This window comes from Dipteris shenzhenensis, chromosome 20 (assembly GCF_047967505.1).
Source record: "Dipteris shenzhenensis isolate YYH24624 ecotype China chromosome 20, Dip_SZ_1.0, whole genome shotgun sequence".
Classification (NCBI taxonomy): Eukaryota; Viridiplantae; Streptophyta; class Polypodiopsida; order Gleicheniales; family Dipteridaceae; genus Dipteris; species Dipteris shenzhenensis.
In genome coordinates this window covers 9167737-9190062 of record NC_141615.1, presented here as the reverse complement: position 1 = coordinate 9190062, position 22326 = coordinate 9167737, and the positions used below count along the sequence as shown (strand labels likewise).

Here is a 22326-nt window from a genome sequence, read left to right as displayed (position 1 = left end):
CTAACTGATATGGAGCTATTACATGGTCACCAATCATCCAAGAAAGAAGTTACAGTGTGGAAAGGTTTATGGAGCAAAGAGGAGACTAGATGGCTGACCTAGAGAAAGGTCATATGAAAGTTTGCATTCATCAATAATCGCCACTAGATTCTTATGCTCTCTATGGGGGGGATAGGCTTCTCTAACAAACTGTTGGTCTTTCTTGCCTACTTTAGGAATCCTTTCTCTATGTCATGCTGCTATTTGCAGCTATCTCTTGAGGCCCTCCCCTCAGATTGAATCCTTTGTGCTTCCTATTGCAAGCGCCAACACACCTTCCTCATAATTAGAGCCTAAGGTCCCCATTGCCAACACTACCAACCAGAAGCACCTCACCAAATTGTGTTACCACTGCTCTATTTTTATTTCGAAGCAGCCGCTGAACTCTAAATGCAACAAATGTTGTTGAGGGGTTCATCTGAGAGGAATAAAGAAAGAAAGAAATATTAATTAGTGTCAGGTATGAAGTTCGGAGCTGATACATCATGATCTGTATCATGTCGGATAGGTGGACCTATAGGTATCCCGTTGTCTAAATGAATCCATCCTCACTAAGGTGAAGAAGTGCTCTTTGTAGAAGGACATCTTGGTGGCATGCATTTGCTACATCATACAAGATAGACTTGTAGTCCCTTAAAACCAGGCCACTCATCGTCTTTGAGGTATACCGTCCAAAAAGCCCCTGCATAAAGGGCCGTTGGTCAGAGAGAGAGAGAGACAGAGAGAGAGAGAGAGAGATGATTTGACGATACCTTCACATATCAAAAGCATGCTAGAACTCTTCACACTATGCAAGACCATTTGACTTGTTCAATAGAAACCACAAACAACACTTAATCATCAAAGTCTGTTCTTCATTGTCTTGGCCTCTAAATCTTCATATGCTTTATTTAGTTACTGAACTCCAGTGTTGTCAGTATCTTTGTCTTTAGGTGGTAGTAATTCAAGAAAGGTGCATCAATATTGAAGAAAGATTACAATTATAATTAGCCATACATATGAAAAGGTGCAGAAGTGTGTATATGTATGCCTCTTAAGCCCAAAACCTCAAGAAATGTGTATATGTGTACATGCATGCTTGTCACACACACACACTTTTTTTTTGTTTCTAATGGAACCACTAATTAAGAAGTACATTCATAGCTGTCTCAAATAGAAACAGCTACTACTCAAAGTAGAAGATCAAAAGGACAGCAAAACATACTCTAGTAAGGAGCAGGTACTACAACCAAACTAAAAACAGTGAAAGAACACACTTTTTTTTTCTTCGTGAAATCCATTTATCATTACATTTAAAAAGCAGTCCCAAAAAGGAGGAAAGCTAGTTACAAACATTAGAAGATCTCATTATATGACAAGAAGGCAAGATAGTCAAGTTCCCACGCTTGAAGACAATCATTAAATGATTGCCGAAGAGAAGTGTGAAAATAGTGATATATAACAATGGGGGGATCACCAAATACCCGATGATTGCAATCCTTCCATAGGCTCCAGAGTGCCCAGTAGCGAACCCAATAAAAGAACAAATCATATCCCTGCCTCTCTTTTTTTTTTTTGGGTGAAATCTTTGATTGATCATATTATATGAGTAGCAACCTCACAATAAGGTGCTACAATTACATCAACTGAAAATTTCAGTATATGCCAAAAAGACCTCATGATCTATGCAGCGGGTCTGCAAGCAATCAAAGAAAGATTGCTGCAGAGAACGCCTAAAAAAGCCAAACAGAGAGAAAGTAGGATCACCAAAGACTTTACAATTCCTATATGTCCATAAAGTCCATAGTGCCCAGTAACGAACAAAAGATGAAACTCTGGTCTGGATGGATGAAACCCAAATAGCCAGAAGAACTTCCCAAACGGAACAGATGGGAATCTCGCTCGCAGGCGCTGTCCTAGCAAATCAAAAAACTCACGAGAGCACGGACAATGCCAAAACAAGTGAGCACAGTCTCCGAAGAAGCAGAACATCTGTGGCAAAGTGCAGGAGCCATGTGTCGATAAGCTAAGAGCTGTCCAGATGGAAACACTCCCAAAAGAACTCGCCAAAAGAAAACCTGTTGCCAAAGCGGTACTTTATAGGCCCAAAGTTGCTGTAATCTTTTCCTCCACCACTTAGCTAGGCGATGCATTCGCCAAACAGAATCACCTCTCTCTGAAACCCAAGGTTGAGGCAAAAGGATTTTATACAATGCAGATACAGTAATCTGAGATAGCCTGAAAGGACGAGAAGAGGACCCTGGAGAAGTCAAAGTCCAATCTTCTAGCCGGTCCTGGAGTTCCAAAGGAGAAATCGGAACAAAAGGCGAAAGCATAGGAGTAATTTGTCGCCACAAAGGACGATAATGAGAGCCCAATCCATATGTAGTGTTTGCTAGAGAAAAGGGGAGCACAGTACCAGCATCATCTATAACATCAGCAACCGAGGTGATGCCTTGAAACGGGACAAAATAGGAACGTCGAGGTTTCTGTAAAGCCAAGGGAGGCTGAAAAACTTTCGACCAATGAATGCTTTCAGCTCTCAAAGAATTCCCAAGCAAAGATTGTCGTCCATTCCATTCCAGATGAGAAAGAACATGCTTCCAGTCAAGAAGCAATCGGGAGACAAAAGGGATCCAGGCAAAGTGCCATCAGTGCAGCCAAAATAGAAATCCCAGTGATCAAGTTGCCAATGACCAAACGCAGAAATACTGATATGAGTGACCAGAGTCCTAATCATAAGAGCCCAAGGCTGATCACCTTGTTCACACACACACACACACAAACTTTTGAATACAAAGAGTAGGGTCTCCTTTCAAAATATGAAAACAAAACCAAAGAAATGAAATGCCAGACTGGCAAATCAACTCAAAGCGGAGATTCCTGGGTGTTTTCAGTACATTGAATCTTCAGCTAGTGAGCAGAAAGTACCCTGGCTGTCTGCATGGATGAACTCTATGCAGGTCCTGTTCTCAAGTTCTCCATGAGAAACACAATAAATGCCAGTAACATTTTAGGATCAAGGATAGCCGCAGTAATGAGAGTACTAACCTATCCTCTCATGGTCTAAGAAGAATTGATATCTTGTGTGCATCTGTGTAACCCAACGAAAGAAAGCAGTCACAGGCTGAGAAGGCTCATGACATCTCCCGAATGCAATGAGCAAGCAGAGAAAAAGGAGCAGTTCCTAGTCTGCAAGCTTATGATAGTGTCCAAAAGCCTAGATAATGTGAAACAAGCATTTATTATACCAGGATCAGACTCTCAGCTATTACTTGCAATTTCTGGAAGTGGAAAGAAATAAATGGCTCCCTTACCCAGCTTAACCAAAGGTGATTTGTTATCACGGTAGTCAAAGAATTATCCAGGCTTCTTTGTAAAAGAGACACCGTTCCCAAACAATACTTGTTACATCTTGTCTACTCAATCAGTTCACTGCAGAGAACATGTCAATTTACATGGACCAGCACGTTTATAAGAAACACTTACTCTCCAATTTCCTGCTTTGAGATTAAAAACAGACGCCCATCAAGCTTTTGACCTATAGCATCCAGTTCACATGCAGAGATTTAAGCAAAGAGGTTGCCATCTGCTTCACAAGTACTTGACCACCTGAATGTTCCCCATCTCGTCGCTCCTGAACAAGCCTTTGAAGCTTTTGCTGTAGATCGTACTCAAGAATAAGCTGCTTTGGCTGTGGATGATGTTCATAGACAGCCTGAACAACCAGTTAAACAGACACTTGAGCTATATATTGCTCAAACATTTACAATTTTCTAGAAATAAAAACTGAGGCATATATATGGAAGAGAATGATTTGCACTCTACATAAACCACCCTACCTCCTTCAGAAAAAACACAACACTGGATGCATCATAAATGTCGAAAAAATAGCTGTGCGAGTCTTTGATCGGACACAGTGCCTACCAGTGGGACCATTCTAGGATGGCTTTTTATGGCACGTCATATGTTAAAGCAACAATATATAACATCACATAAATTGGCCAAAAGCTGCATAACTTCTACTTTGTTTTTAACTGTTGTTTGGGCTCTGAGAGATTCTTCTTGTCAAGTGAAAGAAAAGCATAGCTGGCCAATAATACCCATACCTTGGTTGCACAAATTTCGACATCTGTAGCAAGAAAGTTGATAAGCCCGATCCCAAACAGCATTTTGAACAGTGAAGAGAAGCCCCAATTATCCGAAACTAAGTACCAAACAAAATCACTTCATGAGAAAGTAACCTATGGAATGTAGAAAGACATCTTGGCTGATTACCAGCTTGAAGGTGTCTCAGGTAAAATCCTCTAGGCCTCCCCATGAGGCAAGTAAGAAAGTGTGAGCTTTGAGTTTTGACAAAACCATGACAATATGAGCGTTATATGGCAGAGATGCTTTGGAGGCTTGCAAGGGGTATCACTCGTAAATTAACAACAAAGATAAAGTAGACAAGTGCTAGAAAATAGGCATTAAGGATATAATATGCCAGCAATCAATTAGAGTTTCATATTACTAAAAATGGTGAACTTCTATTAAATATGACCAAAATACACAAAACTAGGATAAAGTCCTATGAAAAACTCATAGGGCTACCAATCCAAGGAGTTGAAGTGCTTTGAAAGCCCTGTGGTGATATATTGAAGAATAAACCATGATCATACTCTCTTATGAAAGCTCTCCTGCCCTGTGGCTCTATATGTGAAGAATAAACCATGATCACACTCTCGTATGAAAGAAGCTTTCTTGACAACTACAACATGTGAGGAACCCTGAATCCTGCCCCAAGTGGCCATGAGGATGTATACAATATCTTGTTAGATCAATGATAGTAACTGAAAGACATAGCTTTGAGTCTCACCTAAGGCCTCTGTGCATCTCCGTCTCCAAATATGCCATCCAAGAAGACTGGCAATTATCTCCCCAATCCGAGTCTATAGAAGAAGACTGAGATCTACACAAAGAAACAAGCACTACATCTAGAGTGATAAGCTGACAGACTCCTCTAACGATGAAAATGCCCTGTCTTAATCTACTCCCTCATAATGCCCTGCCAGATCCTCTGTGCCTCTCTGCAATCCAAAATGCAATGCTGAACATACTCTAATCTATGACGCATCATGGGCATCTGGAATTTGCACCAAAGGTCTCTCTAAGATGTTGATCGAGATTTCACCATGCTGGAACTCTCTCTTCTAGTAGGATCTCCAAATTGTCTCCAAAAATGAGTCTGCATGGACAAGGTGATGCCATAGGTTTCCTAATGTATTCTTCGGGTGCATATCTAGTCAAAAGATGCAGCTCAATCCCTCTGAGGTGACTTACCAATTGCAGTTTACGATCCTCTGGAAGTTTTTTTTAATCTTTCTAGGACTCGACGGATGAGGCAGGGCCTCTCTCCCATCTAGAGCACTGCATATAGTGAGAAGTGCAAAGTCGCTTGCTATGCTCATCAAGTATGCTATCATTCCATATGATAAGATGTCTATCAATCGCTTCCAAAGAGGAGGGGCAAATTATCCGAAGAGTACTTTTGAAGATGGCCGAAGCTTTCAAGATAACAGCCATAAGCAGAGAGGAGAGAGATATGAGGTGGGCTGAGGAAAAGATCCATCTAGTGCTATCCATCCAGTCTCCACCCGAAGGAGTACAGGATTGTATGCTGCAAATAAAGAAGTATTTACATGGCTCTTGCCCAGGCATAAGTCCCTTTACCACAATCTTGCAAAGCAAAGCCCTCCACTACAAGCCTAGGTCTAAGATATTGAGACCCCCTTCCCACGTGGAAAGAATCAAGGTCTCCCAAGCCATCCTGGCTAAAGCATTTGCTATATTATCAAATCCACTCCATAGAAAATTCCTTATGAGCCTCCTTAGCTGAGCAATGCAATTCCTAGAGTGGCACCAACAAGAGTATGTGTACATGCTGCAATACGAAACAAATCCAATGCTGCTTTGAAAGAAATGAGAGTCTGAGGAGTGGCATCCAAGAAAATTGCAGTGTCATCCGCCAACTCACTGTTTAAGAGCTCTTCCTCATGTCTCAAGGGAAGTCTCAGACCAAAAATATATTTTCCAGATCTAAGAAAGTTGCTCATAGCTTCAACCATAAACAAAAAAAGAAAGGGCGCTTGAGGGCATCCCTGATGGGCTGATCTGGAAATCTGAAATCTCTCTCCCCTTACTCCTCTGATATGCACCTGGATGTGGAGGAGACCCCTCTAATCCATGCATTTGAAAATCCAAAACGAAGAAGCGTGCCTTCTAAGAAATTCTAGTCTACCCTACTTTCTCAAAGTCTAGGAGTAGAATGGCTAGCCTCTAGCTACTTGTTAACCAATAGTTAACCGGAGGCTCGAGAGTGGCTGACTCGGCACCACAAAACTCAGCTTTGAAAGCTTATGTGGAAGCCAAAAGCGGCATGGATTCAAATGGTGCCGACAAAGGAGACGGTGAGGAGCTCCACAAATTCTGAAGGAAAGCAGAAATCGAGCAGCAACAACCAATGGTGAGAATGCGATCCACCAAGTTAGCTAGGAATAGATTTAGAAGTTGGTGAGCTCGCCCTGGTATAATCGCCAAAGCTCCTATTTAGATTCAAGTCCACCAGAAGTAGTAGAAGAAGAGAGAGACTGTTGGTAGACTGCAGCGACACTTGAGAGACTGTTCTCTGACTAAGGTAGCATAGAGCTATAGTGTCTCGACGATCAGTCTAAGAGCTCATAGAGCTTCCAATCCAGTCGAGGCGAAGGAAAGGTGAGTTCATTTGAGTGGAACGTTTGAGAAATGGTGCAGCCACGAGCTGTTATAATAAGGAGATTATGAGATGCTCTCTATGTCGGACCGCCTCGTGAATAAATGCGACAAGGCACCGCTGATCTGGGTATGAGAGAAGTCTGGAAAGGTCATCGAACCCATCCCTGAAAAGGCAGAGGTATCACACGGATCTTGCAGTACACTGGGCAATGGAAGGCGAAGTGCTCCTCTGACTCAACCTCATGTCACTCACTTAATGTGCAAATACGGCTCTCCCTAGGGATCCCCTCTGCTCTGACCTCTCTCAATATGGAGTCGGTGCAATGACACATGGAACTGTCCAATGCCAATCTTGAGTGAGTGTGGCACGTGGATTTGGGTGTACCCTGGCGGAACAATGAAACCTTCCTCGGAGATATGCAGACAATGGTCCCGATAGAAACTGAGCTTCACAAGAAGCTCTGCCTATGCCAACCAGATCTTGAATGTATGTAGCTGTAAAAGATCCTCAACGGATGATCCGATTGAACCGGTTGCTCTAAAACGAGACAAGCAGAGCACCAATGCTGTACTGGAAGGGTGGCAACCTGTCTATATGGAACCCTAGTGTCTTAAACCATTTGCATGTGTGTGTACCATCCTCTTTGATCATCATGAGCTGCTAACGTCATAGAAGACGCTAGCGTCAACCAAGGTAGCCTACATTGCCCTATAGTACATGAGCCATAATCTCACACGCCGTACAGATAAGTGATAGTCTAGAATGCCCGCATCTAACTGCAATGGAGATGCCCGCATCTAACTGCAATGGAGATGCCCCGAACTCATCCTGAATGATCTCATGGGGAACAAATGGCTTACTGCGGATCATCCGTGATGACAAGAGAATCTCTAATCTCTCAACTCGAGTCCACTTTGCCTCGGATGGGTCTGGCCCCCGTTCAAGACTCCATTTCATTTCGATCTTTTTTCTCCCCCCAGAAAATGACTTCCATTAAGTATGAACAAAACCTACAAGAGCAAGCTCAAAGCGGAAATACATCATGCAATGCATGAGAAAAAACACTCCTCAAAAAGAGGTGGAAAACAAACAAGGTTGAGGCTGAAAATGCCATCTCAACCTTCCACTAGACTCATAGTAGAAGGGGGAGCCCCTCCACTCTCTACAGAACGTAGTCCTCCTAGCATAAGCTGCTCTAGAGGACCCCTACACGCTCGCCCAGATGGCCATCAATGTATGTATAATGTCTGTGCATACACTCGCCAAAGTATGAGAAGGGTAAACTTGGGATCCATCCAATGCCTCTATGTATCTAGCTCTCAATTTAGATCATTTTGGAGGTAGGACACTTGGCAAATTGGTCTTCTTCCCTTTAAAAAGCTGATCTCTGTTGCTATCCTTGTTTTCCTTCCACATATTCTTCCCCATTCACATTTGTACTTACATGTTACACTGTCCTCTTTTGATCATGAAAGAATTAGAGAACAATGAGATTGCAAATATAGCTTTATTTCTCAATGTCATTGTTTCTATGAATTTGAAATTGTAAACAAGAGCAACAATCAATTCCTCAAATTGGTAGTACAGCTTCAGTCTTTCGTTAACAGCAGAAACCTCCCAAATAAGCAGAATAGATCACATGCTGATCATCGATCAAATTGTAACTTACCTTGATTAATTTTAGCAAATTAAGGCGAGCAAGAGCATCTTGATGATCCAGCCTTGCCACAAGCAATGGAGTGAGCCCGGATGTGGCCAGATTAACATTAATGTCTGATGATTTTCTGCAATTGAGATACGGACAACTAATGAGATGTATCCAACCTCATCTACACATCCTTATAATAAGCACCTCAAAATGTAAAATTTGCTAAACTATAAGCACATAGATTGACAAATGCCTTTTGAAAGGCTAAATTTAGCTAGAGATCCAGAAAATTTAAAATCAAGTTAAAGTTACTATTTGTCATTTCACAACACAGAAGCTTACGTAATTATCTTGAGGAATGGATCCAAAATTTGCACAAAGGATTCTTCACCACAGGACTGGAAGAAAGCCACCAACTTGTGAATTGCTTCCGCCTTAAGCAACTCCTGTTCAATGCTTCTCTGTTCATTGTCAAGAGCTAGGCATATTGCCAGAGAGTCAAGAGCTATAAAAGCCCAATCCTTATCATCAAGCAAATTAAGGTAGAGCTCAATCCCTCTGTTTGCTTGCAGCTTTTCTATTGTGGAACGTGATGCATGTGCCATGTCACAAAGTAGAGGAAGAGCAAACTGCTTTAATGGTGAGTTAATCTTAATAAAGTACATCAAGTGTGGGATTATCCCACTCTCTGCTGCCTGCTCTTGGCGTCTTTTGTTGATCTTACACAGATTGTAAAGTGCCTTCAGTGCCTTCAAGCACATAATGCAGAAACTATGTCAAACCCTGATGCGCACAATCAAAGTCTTTCATGCAACAACTCCAATGTGCTGAAATAGGGTGAAGCAATGGACAGCCACAGGCCAAAGACTAATAATTGGTATTTGAAACCACCCAGAAACGAAATCAAAGTCGAAGTATAGAAATGCACAGTCAGGCATTACAGATAAAGCATGCAAATAGCGAATAAGTACTGCTGGACAGAGATTTGAAACCAGAACCAAATAGAAGAAACTTACTTGATGGTGTATTTGGGACACCATAGGTCCTTCACGCCACTCAAGAAAAGGCACAAGATGCTTCATCACATCTGCCCGCTGAAGGTGTTCCAGTGTGTGGGGATCTGTCGAAAGCTCCTTGATGCACATCAATATCTATCATCAAAATCCATTGACAAAGTGTTGACAATCAAACACTAGTGAAAGTTACCACACTAATCTGAACAAGATATTGTCATGTGCTAGAGAAAATGATAAAATTTGAAGTTGTCGAAAGCAAATGTATTATTACAAAGCAGCTATACCCTAAGGAGAATGTGATCTTCCAGTTTGTTGAGCATCTGGAACAGTCGAATCAAGAAGCTGAGACTACACATGTGAGACTTCACCACAGTGTCCCCTTGAGAAAACTCTAGTAGAAGGTCAGCAACCTTTTCCAGATACTCTCTTGCAACATCAGTATTGAGAGTTGAAACCATTCGAGACAGAAATCCCGAAGAGGTTGCACTGCCTGGCCTTCCATTTAGTACTCCAGAAACTGAAAAAATACCCGAAGTAGTTTGTGAGATTAGTCCAGAAGTGGAGATCATAGGCTCACCTGGAGTAGGATATGCTCCAACAGCTTGTGGGGCAGTCTTTGAAGATGGATTTGACGAAACTTTCAAGCCCAAATTATCCTGAGCAATCTCAATCATGTTATTATCTTTTCCATTCTCTGCAAACAAAGCACAAAATGAAAAATGAAAAAGAAAAAAGAAAAAAGAAACTGCCTAAGCTAATTTTATAACATAAGCATTCACATAACATATAGGTTTTCAAAATCAAAGTGATGCATTACCCTCAAATGCAGACATAGGATGGACTTTTTCTTGCTGTTGTTGAGTCATATAAGATGATTCCATGTGATCATTTGCATGGTAGACAAGATCCAAAGAGTGCCATGATTGATCAGTAAGCTGTCTGGAATTATCAACAGTACCCAAGAGTGATCTTGTGTTGTCCAAATCCAGCGGAGATGAGTCAGGCTGTCCAAAATCAAAGTTCTCTCTATCCACTCTAAACAAGAGAGGCTGCTCTTGTTGTCCGGAGGATGAACAGCCGTTTCTTTTGGTCGCCTGCTCAAATAGATTAACAAATGAACTAGTCTTCTCTGCTTGCCCAGGAAGATGTCCCATGTCCATCAGGTCCATAGGGCTCTTTAAAAAAACAGGAGATTGGGGTCGTCTTTCAGCTGAAAAAGGATCACCTCGTCTGGCCTGCATATGGGCAGGACCCAACTGGCCAGAACGAGGGCTAAAGGCTCCAATTTTTCCGGAGAAGGTGCCAGATGGTTCTAAAGGAGCTGACCGAGAATGAAGGGAAATGTTGTCTTTTATAGATGCTGACCCTAACCCCATCGCAGAAGCAAGACGTGTAGCTTCATTGAGATTGTGTAACGTATTTACAAGCCTAATGAGCACACCATTCTTCGAAAATATACGGCAAAATGTATTTCTCAGTGTTGAGTTTTGAAATTTGATAACTTGCCACATGCCATCAATTGCTATGTGCACCATTTCCCTAGACGATAGACACAAATTCAAAGTATAATAAACATCGTCAGAAATCCATTCCGCCTAGAATACAAACACTGCATTTCTTGGCACAAAATTATGAGCTTGTATGAAAAAGATATCTAGGCAGACCTCGCAAAATGCAGACCTGTATTTGGCATAATCAGGTTCCAAAAAACCCACAAGAACTGGCAGGCCACAACATGCTATGAACATTTGCAAAGTCGGAACACTGAAACAACACTGTGAATGTAAGAGTTATGAGCTAATTGCATCCATGTATTTTTAAATGAGTTTAGAAAATCTGTTAGAGCTGGCATCTAAGTAGAAGGTGCAATAATGAGGACATGGACATTATGATAAAGTCAACGCGACCAGCCTTAGAACAGAAAAAGTCATGTATAACTTTTTTACTTGGGTATCTGCACAAATCTAAAAATAACATAGCTAGAAACAGAACATTGCCCTTCCCTGTGCTCCAGAAGTTATCTCAACCTGAACAAATAGTATACATTTTTCATGTAATTCTCCATGAAATACTCATTAGAGTTTGTTGACCTAAAATCATATTGCAAGAGGCCTTCAAGCTTTAGCGTATGACCAGCATTAACACAATACCAATCATACTTGACAAACCCTTGTCATTAAAAGCAGTCTTAACTTAGCACTAAAGAGGAGAGTAACAACAGGACACTTGGGGATTGCTTGATGGCAAGACCGAGAAGGGCCAAGTACCATAATATAATCCTTCCTAAAACGTCAAGCCATTTATTTTGGAAAAAACCAACCACACAAATCAGCTATTCATGTGGCGCTGATCATGGAAGCAAAACAAGTAAGAAAAAACTGGTTGTTGACCAGCCTATTAATAGAGAACCCATCTCACTACCTAGGGAATCTTTGAGACAGAGCTAAGGACTGCGATGGAGGATCGATTGCCTCGCTCTGTGAAAACGTACAAGACAAGGTGTAGATGATATCATGCCACATGGCAACGAAGGTGGTTGCTCAAAGGACCCGCTGATATTATACTCAAGTTGAGATAACATAACCTTGTAAGGGTCAGTCGGCATTAACTTCTGGGTGGCCGACATTTGTATTTGTATCTGTGTTGTGCTTTATGTTTTATAATATAACTACCATGGATTATGTACAACACACCTTATGGGTCCTCTTACGTGGAAGGGTGGCACATGGTCATGCCCTACCAACTCAACCCTGGACCCTATGCACACCATATTTTATTATACTATTGCCACACATACAAGCACACACACATATTTATGCCTTTTACCTCGGTCAAATTTATCCATAACACTAGCTATTCAGTTAATGATGGATATCTTTTTATGAGAAAAGACTTTGCATCACCAAACCATTTAGATTACAAGTTATGGAGAAAATGCATAAACCTCCTTATGTGGGACATCAAGGGGTGACTGCAACTTATCAAAGTATTGTTAAAGAATTTCATTGGCCTTTGATGAAGAAAGATATTTCTAAGTATGTTGCTGAGTGTTTGATTTGTCAAAAGATTAAAAGTTTCAAAGGAAAAACACCAGGACTATTAATGCCTTTGCCTATTTCTTCACACGCCTGGGAACAAATATCCATGGATTTTATTACTAGATTTCCCTTGACTTTTAATCAAAATACATGATTTGGACCATCGTGGATTGCTTTAGCAAGCAAGCATATTTCTTGCCTTGCAAAAAGACATTGTCTACACCACAAGCTGCACACCTGTATTTGAAATAGGTTTAATGCCAAGGTCATCGGTGAGGTTGAATGGCACAAACTAGATCAGTCTAAGACCAAAGGTCTTTGTGCACCAAATAATGCAAATGCGTGTAGGGGCAAACGGAATTAATGTATCCCAAGAAGGGATAAACGAGTGCGCCAAAGGAAGGCTTTGATCATTGGACATCTGGTGTCTAGACTCATCTAGGGAGAGGGGGCTTAATAGCACAACGCAAATCTTGAAGGCTGATTGAATATCATTGGATGTTGGACATTCTGTGTGCCATTGCCCGTGATGCTTGTTTGAGAATAGAACAATTTCATTTGTGGTCTAAGATTTGGTATCAGAGCGTTTGTTGCATCTTCCTTGCCGCCAAACTCTTGTTTGATGCCCACCCACTCATGGGGGGCTCCAGACGATAGTTTGCAATCATTGTGCATCAGAGAAAGACGAAAACCTGGCACACACAATCATCAGCAATAATTTGTGCTGATTCGCATGACCTGCACAATGTTCTGTACTAGAATCCTATTTCCCAATCAGCGAGAGGTAGAATGCAAGGATTAGTAGTAGCAATTCGCCCAGCCTTCAATTGCTTTTTGAAAGAATTTGTCCAACCAGGGAGAGGGTACTATAATCTTCCTAGCTTTGCACCCTCTCGGTAGTGTATCCATCGTACCTTTCTCAAACTAAAAAGCTTGTCGATTTTTCGTATCCATGATGGAGGTTCACCACTGCATTCCTGTTGCAATATGTGTGATCAAGGGCTTGCTAGGTGCATCTGTGCATCCACTAGCAGTCATATGGTTGTGTGTGTGTGTGTCTAGAAGAGGCACACTTAGTGCCATAGGCCATGACACAAGTGATGATGTAATGCAAAGGCCCCAACATGGGGTAATGCCTATGATTGTGAAGTTCCTATGATTTAGGAGTTACCTCCATTGATGTAGGAGGGGTGCCATTGATTTAGGCCACCTGTAGGACACCTTCCCCCTCCCCTACATAGGGAAGCGGGGTCTATGAGACTCAAATATCCGAGACTCTATCCTGCACCATTTGGAACTGTAATGGTACCTTCTGGTTAGAACCAGGGAACTTCTCGGAATCCTATACAGGCCACGACATAGTCTTCTATTCAGAGACACATCAGAGTCCAGAGCGCCCTCTTCCAATAGTCAGCGGATATACATGGGAGTCTGCCTACAGAGATGAGACGAGGGGTACAGGAGGAGTTCGAGGTTCAGGTGGAGTTGCAGTCCTTTTCAGATCCACACTTCGGGAGATCATTTCAGTAGAGCAGAGAGATACACACTTCAGATTTCTTACGACACATGGACAGCCAGGATCTGTTTGTCGCAGTTTGCTACTTCTCCCAAGAGACCTTCCACTTTGCCAGAGATATTCGAGGTGATGATGAGACATCCCCATTTGCTGCCCTTTATCAATCCATTGTTGACTTTTCTAGACGCGGAGAAGTCCTTCTAGTAGGGGACTTCAACGCGATGACAAGGGCCCGTCAGGTACCACTTTTTGAGTTCAGAGATTATTCCACTCTATTGGCAGATGTTGACCTTGAGGAGGCAGGTATGCTATGGGTTTCGGCTGACAGGCGAGGTCCATTCTCATCTTATGGGCAGGCCCTATTAGACTTAGGCAGGATACATGATCTCATTATCTATAATGGTCTTGACAGATGGCCCGCTTCAGGTGGTTTCACATGCTTTCCACATGGGGGGGGCTCCAGCGTTATTGATTACATCATGGGATCCCCTGTCTTCACATCTCGTATTACTGACTTCACTGTAGCACCTCTCCCCCCAGGGGCTGATCATACGTACCTTTTCTTTCGCATCTCCACCTCCCTTCGCTTCCACCCCACTCAATGCTTACTCCACCTACCATGATATACGCTTTGATCGGGATCACTCACCTTTTTACTCTGGCCGTCTGTACATACTTCTCGCTTATATTGACTTCATACCCCTTTTAGAGGATCGTGTTGCCCTTGTCACCCGCTCACTACACGAGGCTGCCATTCACGCTTTTCCTTACACCACCCGCTTCACCCGCCCACCACCCCCTGAAACCATACCCTGTAATAGTTGGTACGATGATGAGTCTAAGGCCTTACACCTTCAACTCAGATTCGAAACCAAAAACAGTCTTTCGAGCGCACCAGATACGCTACGTGAATACCGTTGACTGGTACGGAAGAGGAAACTAGACTTCGTTCATCGAAACGAGGAGGAGCTATTGAACATTTTGTTTAGTAACAACTCTAAGGACTTCTGGCAAAGATTTCTAGAAGGACGGTCCCCTCCGCCACTCACTGACACCCAAATCTGGTTTGATTATGCACGCACACTTTATGACATCCCAAATCAGCCCGTCCCTAGCCTCTCACACATGCCTCGTCCCACATCCTGCACCCTCTTCACTAGAGGAGGGGTAAAGGATGCCGTAATGAAACTTCATAATGGCTGAGCGAAGGATCATAAGGGACTATTCACTGAGTTCATTGCATATGGGATTAACCTCCTAGCCCCGATCTTAGCAAAGCTTTTTAATGAAGCAGTTTATTTGGGATTTCCACACACTTGGACCATTAACACTATCTCACCCATCCACAAGGCAGGGGATCCCATGAGCTCAAAGAGCTACAGGACCATTATGATTAGACATGTCATGTCCAAGATTTATGCATCAGTACTTGACTCCGAGGTTAGTAGACTTGCAGAGTGTCGAGGACTTAGAGCAATAGGACAGGCCGGATTCCGGCCTGATCATGGAACCATGGACCACATTCTCACACTCAGATGTATCATTGAGGAGGCGAGGTCACGGAAGCAGAGGGTTTATTGTTGCTTTGTGTTTTTCCGCAAGGCATTTAACATGGTCTCGAGAGCCCGCCTGATACGGCGCCTACAGGACTTGGGTTATGACTAGGATATCATTTAGGCTGTCGTGGCACTTTACAAGAGAGTTTCTGGCAGAGTTCGGGCAGGATCCGAGTGGATAGACGAGATCATGAGTACCATCGGGGTCAAACAAGGGTGTCCTTTGTCGCCTACCTTGTTTGGCCTCTACATTGATGAGCTTGAGACAGTGATGCATACACAGGGGAGTGTAGGTTGCTCTCTTGCGGGCACGCTGATCCAGATTTTGCTCTATGCAGATGACGTGGCTCTCTTGTCTTCCTCAGCAGAGGGGCTTCAAAGACACCTAGATGCACTACAGTCCTTTTGTGAGTCTCATGATTTGAAGGTCAACCTGGGTAAAACCAAGGTCATGATCTTCAATACATCTCGAGCCATCATGCGTCAGGAGCAGTTCACATTTGCGGGGTCGTTTGTTGAGATAGTTTCATCATACACTTATCTTGGTGTTTTCTTTTCCGGACCGAGCTTCACTATGAGACCCGCTTCCTTCCAGTATAGCATGGATGCTCCGTTCTCTCCCCTCTTATCACATGAGGTCAACCAGGTTATCCGTGAGGTTCTACTACAGCTACACACTTTTCGGACCTGGTTGGAACCGAGTGAACTCCCAGTGAAGCTTAGCTTCTACAGAGATCACTTCTTACATGATACACACAGATTCACCTACCCCACTCGATGAGGATCTCTCTTGGGCAGTTCCGGGTCTCTTCACATAGACTTCGCATCTAGAGCGGCAGAGCAGAGCAACTACCCAGGGAGCGGCGCATATGCACACTATGTGACATACAGGAGGTTGAGACACAGTAGCATTTCATCTTCAAGTGTCCTGTGTACTATGAGATCCGAGGACGTTTCCATTGCCTCTTCAGGGATAGTTATGGGATTTTAGCCCGTTTCCTCTCCAACCCAGACCAACGGTGTTTGGCAGATTTCATTCATGAGGCACTTAGACACCGCGAGAGAATACTCCGAGCACGGAGACAAGAGCAGACTTCTTCCTCGGTTGATCCCTCTCAGAGCTCTATAACGGAGTTCTTTCAGCTAGATCACATGGACCCCAATGAGACAAGGCCTCGACATAACCGTGACCGGAGCCCGTGACCCGACAACTCAGATAGAGAGTCGACACACAGATCACACTTGGAGACATCCTCTCCTTGTTTAGAGTCGGAGCCCGACCGACGGGGGTCATAGTAGCCCTGGTTAGACGCACAGCTACGACTAGGAGACGTGTCAGAACCGCACCTCTGAGTGGCCAACAGCACTCTATTGCCGACTTCATGCCTCCATTGTCTCATCCATCCTGATATCGCTGTTGCTGGGGATGATGATGATATTGATGATGATGCTGAGATTGATATATAGTCGACCACCGACATGACTATGTTGTACTTAGGACTTAGTACTGCCATTCTGCATTTTTGCATTTTTTGCATTTTGCATTGGTATGGATGCTCGTTTAGTAGCTCCACTACCACAGCTCGTTGTATCAGGATTTTCACAGTCTCATAGACCCATCGGTCTTCCGAAGACTTCAATAAACTTTCTTTCTTTCTCCATTTCTATAAAAGAGAGATTTCCCTCTCAAATCAATAGAACACCAGGATAGACTAGGACTTAGTCTATTTTACTATTTTAGAGTTTTTGTATGCTCTAGTACTTGGACTATATATACTGTGACATGAAGTTGGGGGTAATAAACTTCATGCACCTCTTCACTTCCTGCTGCTTTCAAACTGACAGCCAAAGATATTTATCATTGAGAATGGGACATTAGAAAGAAGCTTTTATGCCAAGATACCACACCATACTTTCCTCCCTTAGATGAGAATGAAGATGGTAACATCCTAAGTGATGTTGTAATCAAGCATAGGGAGAAGGAAAGGATCAGCAGAGGCCATAATCTCAGCAAGCCGATCTGCGCCAAAGAGAAGAGCGATACGTTGTTGAAAGAAGATCTTGCGGCTCAACATAACATGAACTGACATATATCGAGGAGTTTGAAGGGGCTGATTAGGTCGGATGGGTAGATTCCGAGGAAACATTGCACCTCCTTCATAGACACCTTCATACTTAGCTCAAAACTCTACAAACTGTCATTAGACACAGAGGCCTATAACTTTCAGTAGAGACATGATATCAGAGATTCAAGTACACAAACAGATGCGCCTTGAGATGGGCTTCGCGCTGATATAAGTTTTATTGAAAACAGACAAACGGTTGAAGAGATATGGACAATTTACTGGAAGGGGGTAAAAACTATCATGAAACAGACTGTCAAACACAGAGACTCATAACATTTTGCAGCAGTATCTGATTCAAGATCTAAGCACATAAAGACATGCGCCTTAAAGAGAGCTTCGCGTTGATATATGTTTCGTAAGAAACAGAGAAGCGGCCAAAAAGTTATGGACAGTTTACTAGACGGGGGTAAAAACTGTCATGAAAATAGACTGTCAGACACAGAGACTCATAACTTTTTGTAGCAATATCTGATTCAAGATCTGATCACATATAAACATGCGCCTTGAAGAGAGCTTTGTGCTGATATAAATTTCATTACAATCGGACTACCGAGCAGAAAGTTATGAGCAAAATACTAACAGGGGGTCAAACTTTCATGAAAGCTACCCTCCACCCAGGCTAATTTCGCTTGAGTAGGATGCTCCCTCAAGACTCCACCTTCATCAACGATCCACCCCTCATAGATTTCGCCTAGAAGAGGGAAAGAAGTTTGCATGGTGGCTCGGGAAACAGATGGACCATGTATGCACAGTGAGCGGCCGAATAGAAAGAACTTTCAAGGCTTTAAAAGAGAAAAGGGACGAGACACTCAAGAGAGAGAGAACCTGAAGTGACCTTCATTACAAATAGAGTGAGAATCCACTCCAACACTACAAACACAAGGGAGAAGAAGAGGTTTCATACATACAAGAGGGAGCGGAAGCTCCAAGACTACTCATAGAGAGAGAATAAACTAGAGAGAGATGGACTCAAGAGTCTACATAAGAGAATATCTACAAGAGGGAGAGAAGGCTCATGGAAGAGGCTTGGGGAGACTAGAGCTACAGCAACATGAGGCCTAATGGTGGAAGAGATTCTGATGAACAAGGGAGAGGAGGGCTCCTTTTATAGAGATTTTGTTACCCTCCTTCACCCATTTACAATTGCTGCCTGTAGATTCCTTTCCCCATCAATCACATAAGCACGTATGTCACCATCCATGTCCTTTTTGGCTACTCTTGCCATGTGTCCCATCAAAAGATGCTTAAGACTCTTAAAATATTGAGAAAGTCAAGAGTCTCCTCACATGGAGCCCATAGGGACCCTCTCTTTTCCACATGTCCACATCCTCCTTATTCCACGTAGGAGTTCTAGAAGGATTCCTCTTGACTTCACACTCCTCCACATGCCTTCCACACGCTTGGCATGTGGCCTCTCTTATATTATTGGAACACATGGACATGAGCCCACCTCTTTATATGACTCACTCTTCCTATTTTCTAAAAAACTCATAATATCCCATACACAAATAACTCTCACTCCATACCAAGGTATTTATAATTCATACCTATGGTATTTACAATGAGCCATTCCACTCATCCTCTCCATCCCATACAATATCATAGAAAATAGAAATAAGTGAGAGCCGCTAGGCTATCACTTGATACTCAAACCCTTATCAAACATAGAGAAAAACAATATCAATGCCAAGTTAAAAATATCAATTTTTGACATCACAATACCAAGTACTTGTTCTTCATTTGGTTGAACATTTTAGTTGGAGTTCACTTTGTGTTTACTTCTTGTTCTCTTGTGCTTACAACTCTTCTCCATTCTTGTTCCTTCATGAGGTACTAGAGCGAGTCATTCCAGCCCTGTCACTTGCTTCCCCACTTTCCCGTGTACTCGTGTTGCACTTCTATCGTGGAGAAGAAGTTAATTTTTGCTGGTTAACTTCTCTTTTCCCTGTCCTGAGCTCCTACGAGCTTCGTGTGATCTCGATCTTCAGTTTTTGTTGTGAGATTTTGCACCAAAAAGCACTCCTAAGCTGGGCAACTTCATTTTGCGTCGTGCGTGCAGTTTTGTTTTTTAAAGGCTATTTTGGCTATTGGAAGTTCAGTCATTGCGTTGGGCAACCTAAAGGAATTATAAACAGTTGTACAGGGGTTTTACCATCCTTTCAGAACTGTTCGTGCTCTTAGAATTTCATTCTGAGCAACAGATTAGAAGATACCAGCAATATCACTTAACGTTTTGCTGATTTTTGACTGATTTCCGTACATTGCGCCTGTAAACAGCTCCATACACTGTCCAAACAGCTCCGTACACTGCCTCACCCATACACCTTGACATTGCTGCCCATTGCCTCTCCAGCTCGCCATTCGCATCTCTAGCTTCGGATTCAACCTTTGTGGTTCAACTTTTGCTCCAGCTCCAGCTCGAGATCCTTGCTTCAGCTCATTTTCAGCCTCTCCTAGTTGGTTCTTGCAGGCATTGCACAGGTGTCTTGTAGATTGCATTGCACAGGTGTGCATTTGGATTAATTTTTTGGCTACACATTGAGTGCAAATCATTGCTCAGACTTGACCTTGCATTCAGAGTAGTGGTTGTGAACCAAATATTATTGGCTACTGCTTGGTTCGTTTGCTCTTGTTGGTGTAGATGTAGAGGTTGTATATCTCAGCTCATGAGACTTGTCAAAAACTTTCTTTGGAGTGGGGTAGATGGCACCTCAGATGATGTAGCCAAGGTGGCTCGGGAGACTCTCACTCTCCCCACTGGGGAAGGAGGATTGATGCCTGGACAGGAGCCTTGAAAAGATTTTGTAGTGTATGGCCGAATTTGTAGTGTATTGATCCGAATTTGTAGTGTATGGCCTTGCTCTGCAAATTTGTAGTGAGAGGATTGATGCATGGACAGGAGCCTTGAAAAGATTTTTCCTTACGCAACATTCAGTGTTGTACACCTTCTCACGGGAAAGATTGGATGGACAGCTCGAAATGGATTTTTACTTGAACCCATCTTAGATCTTCCTTTTCCCCTCTCATGGCTTCCATTCTAAAAGCTTAGGGCAGCTTTAGAGACACTCTTCGGAGAGTTACACCCTCCTCTTGTGAAGAAATAGATAGGCAATCAGTTATGTGGAATGAATCCATATTGGATGAGCATGGCAAATCACTGGGAGTGTCACATTATATGCAGTTCTCTAGATGGGAGAGGAGACCTACTTCCACTGTAGATGATTGGAAGGCTTTTAGACAGCTTCCAGAGGATGAAAGACTCTTATCAAGTTGCTACCTCAGAGAGAGTGCAGTCAGGATGCAGCAGATAGAGCTAGCCATAGTCTTGCAAGAATTCAAAGGCAGCTTGGGATACAGTGAAAATTATGTGGAATGTGAAGAATGAGGCAAGAAGCATTGCTTTGAATAATAAGTTTAATGACTTGTCCACGTTGGAAGGTCAAACTATTTCAGCTCATATTGCAAAGATTATTGACATTCGGGATGAGCTTGCAGCTATTGATGAGGATATAGTAGACAAGAAATTGGTCTCTATCACCCTCAATAGTCTGGCACCCTCATATGATACGTTTGTTACTTCCTTGAGCAAATAATGTTACTCCAAATGCACTTCAGATGCTATCCCAACGGGACAGCTGAGAATTCAGTTCCTAGATGGGCTAGGCTGACACTTGCAAATGCTAAAGGTCAGCCTATATTGGGGAGAACAAGGGCCAGCACTCATTATACTAAGAAGCAGGTGCTCTCATGACCCAAGTGATGGAAGATGAAACTGAGCCTCAGCGCTTTGAGGATGCTCAAGGCAATCCGGCATGGTAGAAAGCCATGGAAGCTGAGATTAGATCCGGACTTGGTTGATGCGCCCATTGGCAAGAATGTGGTTGGCACCAAATGGATCTAGAAAATAAAGCATCATGTAGATGGTATAGTTGAGAAGTACGAAGCCCGTTTAGTTGCCAAGGGGTATGCACAAGAAGACAGGATAGATTATGAGAAAACTTTTGCTCTAGTGGCCAAGATGACTACCATTTGCTCTGTCATCTCTCTTGCTGCGTTTTATGGTTGGTCTGTGGGCCAAGAGCACAAGGTATGCAAGCTCGAGAAAGCCTTGTATGGGCTGAAACAAGCGCCTCATGCATGGTATCATAAGATACATCAGTTCTTGCTGTCTCGGGGCTTTGTCAACACTCATACAGAGCCAAATTTATATGTTCTGCAACAAATAGCAGATTTGGTCATGCTTGTGCTTTATGTCGATGACATCATACTCAATGGCAGAAATTTGCAGCAGTGCAATTGGTCTTGTGTTAGACCTTTGACATGACAGATTTGGGCCTCTTACACTAATGTCTTGGCATTGAATTTTTGCAAACCCAAGGGGGGAATTATTTGTCACAAATAAAATATTCGAAGGGGTTGTTGCAGAAATTTAAGATGGAGAATTGTAAGCTTGTGGCCACTCCATTGGAAAAGGGAATCAAGATGAGTAGCTGAAAAGTTTGATGGCACATTGTACAGGCAGTTGGTGGGCAGTTTGATCTACTTATGCTCCACACAGCCAAACATTGCCTATGCCATAGGGCTGCTTAGCCAGTCCATGCATCGTCCCACAGTCACGCATTGGAAATGCAGAGGGTTCTCAGATATGTACAGG

At 42.9% G+C, this 22326-nt stretch overlaps 1 protein-coding gene across 8 annotated transcripts in view; it reads right to left on the bottom strand.

Moving 5' to 3' along the window:
• Nucleotides 1-544: 544 nt before the first annotated feature.
• The window catches only part of LOC147889233 (MAP3K epsilon protein kinase 1-like), a 182418-nt gene continuing 160636 nt past the window's right edge, over nucleotides 545-22326 (bottom strand). For 3 of the 8 annotated variants that reach the window (XM_087391386.1, XM_087391388.1, XM_087391387.1), the window contains 7 exons: nucleotides 11117-11200; nucleotides 10254-10975; nucleotides 9721-10130; nucleotides 9437-9571; nucleotides 8763-9169; nucleotides 8442-8556; nucleotides 3307-3736 (listed from right to left, as the gene is read on the bottom strand). In XM_087391386.1, the coding sequence (XP_087247512.1) occupies nucleotides 3560-3736; nucleotides 8442-8556; nucleotides 8763-9169; nucleotides 9437-9571; nucleotides 9721-10130; nucleotides 10254-10975; nucleotides 11117-11200 (2050 nt within the window). In that variant the 3' untranslated portion in view covers nucleotides 3307-3559. Of the gene's footprint in view, nucleotides 722-3306; nucleotides 3737-8441; nucleotides 8557-8762; nucleotides 9170-9436; nucleotides 9572-9720; nucleotides 10131-10253; nucleotides 10976-11116; nucleotides 11201-22326 lie in introns of those variants that run through there. The other 5 variants (XR_015542874.1, XM_087391392.1, XM_087391391.1 and 2 more) reach the window with 5 other exon arrangements.